The following is an 8688-nucleotide window of genomic DNA, read 5'->3' as shown; positions in this document are numbered from 1 at the left end:
AGTATATCCTCATACGGAAAGGTTGTTCACTTATTTTTAAATATTTTGATTTCTTCCACTTTTCTGCTTCAAAGTAAATCTTTTATAACATTTGTACACAGGTTTTGTATGGACACTGTTTTCATTTCTCTGGAATAAATGCCTTAGAGTGTAATTTCTGGGTCATGCAATCTACTTCCTCTCTGTAAAGTGGAAAATTATTCCTTTTTTTTTTGGATTCAGGCCATAGCCTGAATAGTTGTGAGGTCCACATTGCACTGTTCATTTGGGCTAAGTTTTGCCAGTTACATTGATAAAATGTTGGAATAAGAAATCATTTCAAAAGTACATCTGGTTCCATCCCAAAGTTGAGAAGGCCCTGGTGAGCCCCCTTCCTTTATCCAGGTCAGTCAGTAGATCTTCACTGAGGCAGGTGCAGAATGAGACTGAAATCCAGCTACAACCTAGGGTCCTAGAATTGGGACTTCGGAACTCAGCCCCCAGCCACATATCCTTCCTGGGGTCTGTGAGTTTGCCTGGGGCTCCCATTTGGGAGTCACCATAAATGTGGAGAGGAACCCAGGGGAGGCAACAGAGGCCCGGGGTGGGGCCAGAGTTTTATTTCTGCTAGGCCTGTTCAGTCTCTGAAAATGTAAGATGAGTAACTAGCTATATTTTCTGCCTGATTTCTATTTCACATCTGAAGCAGGAACTGTCTTGAACCTAGAAATATATTGCAATCTCATAGCCATTTGACCCTATCATAGGCACTTCCTCTTATACCATAGTGGGTGGGGCTTCTTTCCTTTCCACAGAGCACAGAAGTTCATGTTCTCCCAGCTCACACATTTGGACAGAGCAGATTCCTCAGGCCTCCACGATGCCCATCCTTGCCTCCTCATTACACACTCCTCCTTGCCTGCTAATGATTCTACTGCTGGGATTCATAGGTGAGCATTTCTTGGGATAGAATCCCTTTCCCTGCCCTCTGGACCTCCCCACTGCCCTGCACTTTTAGAGTTTCCATGTAAACATGGGTGTGCCACCAAGGACAGCCGCAGAAGGCCAAAGACTGGGCATTATCTGAAAGCATGAAATCAGGGATTTGAGTGTTTTCTCTGCGGATCCATCACCTCCAGCTGCTTAGCAGAGGTATCCAAATGGATGATGCTTCAAATACCAGCAATGACAAATTTATGTGCATTAACTTGTATAATCCTCACAACATCCCATATGATAAATGACCATTACTCCTGATTTGCAGATGAGGAGATTGAGGCAGAGAGTAACTTGCCCGATATTAACTGACCTAAGGCATTGGCAGCATGAGATTCAAATCTAGAGTGTCCAGCTCAAGCTGATTCTTTTAATCATATCATGCAACTCAGCTTCTCAGAGAATCCTAATGGCAGAAAAATCAGAAGATACTGAGAAATAAACAATAGATTAGTCTTCACCCATCATGCTACTAAGAGAACAGAAGCATTCAAATCGTGCATTGTGTACTCCCAAGTTTTGGTCAATGATGTGTTGAATGGTTCCCATGCGTTGAAGTTTGCACTAAGTCTTTAACAGGTATTGTAATTTCATTTGATTCTCAAAACAACCTGTATACTACAATGCTAGGCTATTCTCTAATACATGTTTGTGGATGCATGTATTTATGTGTGTGTGTGTGTGTGAGTATGAGGAAGTCTTTTCAGACACATGGGATTTCAAAAAGACTTCTTTAATTTTTAAGTCTATATGAAATGATATAAATATATGTTAAGTTTTTGCTTTCAACAACAAAAAAAGTGTTTGCTTTCTACTTCTCTATAAACCTCTCTCACCCAAACAGTTACTTAAGACAAGAATACTTTTCTCCTGGTAAATGAGCAGAATTTTATGCATTGCTATCTTAGAGTCCCCTCTTTCGTGCTGGTTAAGGATGAGGAGGAATGGAGGCTAAAAAGAACTCAGAGACTCTTACCTATATGATCTGTATATCCATATCTATATCTGTAATTATAACCACATCCCTGTCTATAACTTTATCTATATCACCTAATGCTAGTTGAAGCTTCCATTCCTCAGGATATCTAATGAGTAATAACAATTCATTTTCTTAAACATTCATCATGGGCCAGAGTTGGAAATTCCCATGGTTGCTAACTCATGTGATCATTATATCCAAGGTGGATCCTCTTGTCATCCCTACCTTACAGATAATAAAACTGAGCAAGGAGAAGTTCAAGAACACTCAGTGTTACCTGATATGGTTTGAACTCAAGACATCTGATAGTAGAGCGCGTGGGTTTAACCATTGCTCTTCTAGATACTGTGACCCTTCTTCCATCCCAAGATACTTCTGTGGCTTCTGCCAGTGGGTCTGATGAAGGGGAAGGGTGGAGTAGAGGGTTTGTGGTTTTCTTCTCCTTGGCCCTTTTTTTTGCTTCCTCATACAAGCAAGTTCCTTTTTTTCACCAAGTTATTTACATGGAAAACTCAACTTCTGACATAATTTCTACGGAGATTAACTGCTTAAAATAGAGCTCATTGTCTTGGGGAGTTGTCACACTGGGCAGTTCACATATCATACATATATTACTTTGATATTTAGTATATGGCAGGAAGGAACTTGGGGTAAATTGTTGAATCAAAGAGACAAACTAATTGCCCGCATTGATGTTTATCTTAGTGAAAGAAATGACAATAAACAATAGACTTATAATTCAGCAAATAATACAGAATATTAGAAAATGCTACATGTTAGGAAAGAGTAGCTGACATGTAAAAAATGAAATTAGTTTGTTCTTTAACTTCATACCCAAAAATAAGCTCAAAATGCATTAAAGACCTAAATTTGAGACTTGACACTATAAAGCTCCTAGAGAAAAATATAATCGGAACACTCTTTGACATAAATCAGAACAATATCTTTTTTGATCTATCTCCCAGAATGGAAATAAAAACAAAAATAAACAAATGAGACCTACTTAAACTCAAAAGTTTTTGCATAATAAAGAAACAACAAACAAAATGAAGGGCAACCCACAGATTGAGAGAAAATATTTGCAAATGATGTGACTGAAAATGGGCTAGTCTCCAAAATTTACAAACAGCTCATGACACTTCATAGAACCAAAGCAAAAAAAACACTCAAAAAATTAGCAGAAGACCTAAATAGACATCTCTCCAAAGAAGACATACAGTTGGCCAATAGGTACTTGAAAAGATGTCAATGTAATAAAATGCAAATCAAAACTAAAGTGAGATATCACTTCATATTGGTGAATGGCTTTCATCAAAAACCCACAAACAATAAATTCTGGAGCCAGTGTGGGGAGATGGGAACCCTCCTGCACTGTTGGTAGGAATGTAAATTGGCACCGCTACTACAGAGAACAGTATTCACTCAGTTGCTCAGTGATGTCTGGCTCTTTGTGACTCTTGGACTATAGCCCACCAGGCTCCTCTGTCCATGGAATTTTTCAGGCAAGAATACAGGAGTTGGTTGCCATTCCCTACTCATGGGATCTTCCTGACCCAGAGATTGAACCCATGTCTCTTGGGTCTCTTGTGTTGGCCTTTACCACTGTGCCACCTGGGAAGCCCCAGAGAACAGTATGGAGGTTCCTTAGAAAACTAAAAATAGAGCTACCACCCTGCAATCCCAGTCCTGGGCATATATCCGGACATGAGCTACCATATGACCCTGCAATCCCAGTCCTGGACATGATCTGAAAAGATACATGCACCCCAGTGTTCACTGCAGCACTGTTTACAATAGCCAAGACATGGAAGCAAGCTAAACATCCATCAGCAGAGGAATGGATAAAGATGTGGTATGTATATATGGTCGAATAGTCCTCAGCCATAAAAGGAATGAAATAATGCCATTTGGAACAACATGGATGGACCTAGAGAGTATCATACTGAATGAAGTAAGTCAGAGAAGGAGAAATATCATGACATCTCTTATATGTGGAATCCATAAAGACATGATACAAATGAACTACAAAACAGAAACATACAGACTTCAAGAATGAGCTTACGGTTGTGGGAAGAAGAGTGGGGGGAAGGGATAGTGGTACAGTTTGGGATGGACATGTACAGTCTGCTGTACTTAAAACGTAAAATCAGCTGTATAGCACATGGAACTCTGCTCAATGTTATGGGGAAGCCTGTATGAGAGGGGAGGTTGGAGGTGAATATATGCATATGCATATATGGTATATACATATACATATATATGCATATGTATGGCTGAGTCCCTTCACTGTTCACCTGAAACTATTACAGCATTGTTTTTTAATTGGCTGTACCCCAATACAAAATAAAAAATTAAAAAGAAAACAAAACAAAGAATAATTGGATAACTGAATTGGGAGAATTTGTTGGGTGGGATGTATTTTAAACCTGGTAGTCTTGCATGGGCATCACAGAGATGGGGCAGTTTGAAAGAAAGTTCTGGGATGAGCATTGTGGTTATCTCGGGGAGGAGCCTTCCTGACAGGGAGCAGCATGTGCAGAGGCCCTGAGAATAGAATCATCCTCCTGTGCTGAAGGATTTGGGCTTTTGCTCTGAGTGAAAGTATTGCCATTGTGGCTTTGAAGAGAGAAGTGACTTGATCTGACATGAGTTTTAATTTATTTGAGCATTTGATTGAGAATAGACACAGGGAGCTTCCCTGTAGCTCAGCTGGTGAAGAATCCACCCACAATGCAAGAGACTCTGGTTCAATTCCTGGGACAGAAGATCCCCTGGAGAAGGGATAAGCTACCCACTCCAGTATTCTTAGGCTTCCCTGGTGGCTCAGAAGGTAAAGAATCCACCTGCAATGAGGGAGCCCTGGGTTGGGAAGATGCCCTGGAATCGCATGGCAACCTGCTCCAGTATTCTTGCCTGGAGAATCCCCATGGACAGAGGAACCTGGCGGGCTACAGTCAATAGGGTCGCAAAGAATTGCACACAACTGAGCGATGAAGCACAGCACAGCACAGCAGAGACTATGCAGGACGTTGATAGAAGCAACTAGAGCATTTGAAGTCATAACATTCATTCAAAAAAAGTAAAAATGGCTTGCACTGAACAGTAGCTAGTAGAGATAAGAGAAAGAGGTCAGATACTGGATGCACACTGAAGAGGAGGCAATAGGATTTTCTGATGCATGGGACTTGGAATGGGAGAGAAAAACTTCAAGGTTTTGATAACTGGGCATCTGAAAGAAAAACTGTGGCTCAGCTGAAATATAGAGGGTAGGGGGGAAATTCACCTCAGTGTTAGACGTGTTAACTGTGAGATGTTTATTTCTGTCCAGAAAGTATGACAAGTTGATAGTTGGACATGCAAGTTCAGAGTTCTGGAAAAATGCCTGGACCAGAGAGGTAATTGGAGAGTTGCTGACATACAGTTGGCAGAATGTTTGCAATCTCCTGGCGCCTCTCACCCTTCTGACCCCTAGTCTCTTCTACCTCTTCCTGTCCCTCCATTTCTCCCTCCAAAGTTCTCTCACGTTTCTTCCCACTTTTGTCTTAGCAGTTCAACTTCCCCAACCTCACTTCTTCTCTCCAGACTTAACAATCTAAATCATCTGAAGCTGTTGGCACATCATAAGACCTGCCCTGTAATAGTATGTCCCCTCCTTGGGAGGTATGACTGGTTACAAGTAGTGCTGAGTGCATGGGTTTATCAGCTCAACTCTGCAAAGTTGAACTACAAAGGAATAGGGAAGAAATAGAAAAGAACCCAGAGTTTGTTTTGGGGCCAAGCAGCCTGCTCCTCTTATTTACATCCCTGGAATGAAACCCATGCTTGCTTAATACAACATTTCAGATAAGAGGGATTGTGTTTGTATTTCTCTATATCTTCAGAAATTGGATAGTCAATGAGGCAGAGAAATCAAGTGGATAGCTTGAACCTGTAGTGAAATAATTGGCCCAATGGTGACTCCTGGCTATTCAACTCATAACTTGCTGTCCAATCATAATCAATCACCCAGATTCTTTTTTTAAACGTTTGTTTTGTATTGGAATATACTCAATTAACAATACTATGATAGTTTCAGGTAGACAGTATAGGGACTTAGCCATATGTACATTTGTATCCATTCTCACACTAATTCTCCTCCCATCCAGACTGGTGTATAACATTGGCCAGAGTTCCTTGTGCTATACACTTGCATATATACAATGCAATACATTGCATTAACTCTATAAATTACTTTGGGTCAGTCAGTGAGTTCAGTCACTCAGTCATGTCCGACTCTTTCCAACCCCATGGATTGCAGCATTTGAGGCTTCCCTGTCCATCAACAACTCCCGGAGCTTGCATGAACTCATATCCATTGAGTTGGTGATGCCATCCATTTTATCTTCTGTTGTCCCCTTCTCCTCCTGCTTTCAATCTTTCCCAGCATCAGGGTCTTTCCAGTCAGTGAGTTTTTTGCATCAGGTGGCCAAAGTATTGGAGTTTCAGCTTCAGTATCAGTCCTTCCAATGAATATTCAGGACTGATTTCCTTTAGGATTGACTGCTTTGATCTCCTTGCAGTCCAAGGGACTCTCAAGAGTCTTCTCCCACACCACAGTTCAAAAGCATCAGTTCTTCCTCACTCAGCTTTCTTTATAGTCCAACTCTCACATCCATACGTGACCACTGGAAAAACCATAGCTTTGACTAGATGGACCTTTGTTGGTAAAGTAATGTCTCTGCTTTTTAATATGCTGTCTAGGCTTGTCATAGCTATTCTTGCAAGGAGCAAGCACCTTTTAATTTCATGGCTGCAGTCACCATCTGCAGTGATTTTGGAGCCCAAGAAAGTAAACTCTGTCACTGTTTCCATTGTTTCCCTATCTATTTGCCTAAAGTGATGGGACCAGTAGCCCTGATCTTAGTTTTTTGAATGTTGAGTTTTAAGTCAACTTTTTCACTCTCCTCTTTCATTTTCATCAAGAGGTTCTTTAGTTCTTCTTCACTTCTTGCCTTAAGGGTGATGTCTTCTGCCTATCTGAGATTATTGATATTTATCCCCGCTATTTTGGTTTCAGCTTGTGCTTCATCCAGCCTGGCATTTTGCATGATGTACTCTGCATATAAGTTAAATAAGCAGGGTGACAATATACAGCTTTGACGTGCTCTTTTCTCAATTTGGAACCAGTCTGTTGTTCCATATTCAGGTCTAACTATTGCTTCTTGACCTGCACACAGATTTCTCATGAGGCAGGTCAGGTGGTCTGGTATTCCCATCTCTTTCAGAATTTTCCACAGTTTATTGTGATCCGCACAGTCAAAAGGCTTGACATAGTCAATAAAGCAGAAGTAGATGTTTGTCTGGAACTCTTTTTCTTTTTGATGATCCACCAGATATTGGCAATTTGATCTCTGGTTACTCTGCCTTTTCTAAATCCAACTTGAACATCTATAAGTTCACAGTTCATGTACCATTGAAGCCTGGCTTGGAGAAGTTTGAGTATTACTTTGCTAGCATGTGAGATGTGGAGAAGGAAATGGCAACCTACTCCAGTGTTCTTGCCTGGAGAATCCCAGGAACAGGGGAGCCTGGTTGGCTGCCATCTATGGGGTCGCACAGAGTCGGACACGACTGAAGCGACTTAGCAGCAGCAGCAGCAGCGTGTGAGATGAGTGCAATTGTGTGGTAGTTCGAGCACTCTTTGTCATTGCCTTTCTTTGACATTGGAATGAAAACTGACCTTTTCCAGCCCTGTGGCCACTGCTGAGTTTTCCAAATTTGCTGGCATATTGAGTACAGCACTTTCACAGCATCATCTTTTAGGATTTGAAATAGCTCAACTGGAATTCCATCACCTCCACTAGCTTTGTTCATAGTGATGCTTCCTAAGGCCCACTTGACTTCACATTCCAGGATGTCTGGCTCTAGATGAGTGATCACACCATCGTGCTTATCTGGGTCATGAAGATCTTTTTTGTATAGTTCTTCTGTGTATTCTTGCCACCTCTTCTTAATATCTTCTGCTTCTGTTACGTCCATACCATTTCTATCCTTTATTGAGGTCATCTTTTCATGAAATGTTAACTTAGTATCTCTAATGATCTTGAAAAGATCTCTACAGTCTTTCTCATTCTGTTGTTGTCCTCTATTTCTTTGCATTGATCACTAAGGAAGGTTTTCTTATCTCTCCTTGATAGTCTTTGGAACTCTGCATTCAAATGGGTATATCTTTCCTGTTCTCCTTTGCCTTAAGCTTCTCTTCTTTTCTCAACTATCTGTAAGGCCTCCTCAGACAACCATTTTGCCTTATTTCATTTCTTTTTCTTGGGGGTGGTCTTGATCACTGCTCCTTGTACAATGTCATGAAACTCTGTCCATAATTCTTCAGGCACTCTGCCTATCAGATCTTATCCCTGGAATCTATTTGTCACTTCCACTGTATAATTGTAAGGGATCTGATTTAGGTCATACCTGAATGGTCTAGTGGTTTTCCCTATTTTCTTCCATTTAAGTCTGAATCTAAGCGACAGTCAGCTCCCAGTCTTATTTTTGCTGACTGTATAGAGCTTCTCCATCTTTGGCTGCAAATAATATAATCAATCTGATTTCAATATTGACCATCTGGTGATGTCCATGTGTAGAGTCTTCTCTTGTGTTGTCGGAAGAAGGTGTTTGCTATGACCAGTGCATTCTCTTGGGAAAATTTTGTTAGCCTTTGCCCTCTTCATTTTGTACTCCAAGGCCAAATTTGCCTG

At 40.9% G+C, this 8688-nt stretch overlaps 1 protein-coding gene across 2 annotated transcripts in view; it reads left to right on the top strand.

The window, feature by feature from the left end:
- The first annotated feature begins 782 nt into the window (after positions 1 to 782).
- The window catches only part of LOC147360639 (tyrosine-protein phosphatase non-receptor type substrate 1-like), a 29563-nt gene continuing 21657 nt past the window's right edge, over positions 783 to 8688 (top strand). The window contains exon 1 of one of the 2 annotated variants that reach the window (XM_086333070.1): positions 783 to 929. In XM_086333070.1, coding sequence (XP_086189196.1) covers positions 860 to 929 — 70 coding nt within the window. In that variant the 5' untranslated portion in view covers positions 783 to 859. The remainder of the gene's footprint in view (positions 930 to 8688) is intronic. The other variant, XM_086333069.1, reaches the window with a different exon arrangement.

The sequence above is a fragment of the Bos grunniens genome, chromosome 13 (assembly GCF_055505025.1).
Source record: "Bos grunniens cultivar Pamir isolate PY7600 chromosome 13, Bosgru_T2T1.0, whole genome shotgun sequence".
In the NCBI taxonomy this organism is placed as follows: Eukaryota; Metazoa; Chordata; class Mammalia; order Artiodactyla; family Bovidae; genus Bos; species Bos grunniens.
This window is presented reverse-complemented; position numbering and strand designations above follow the sequence as displayed.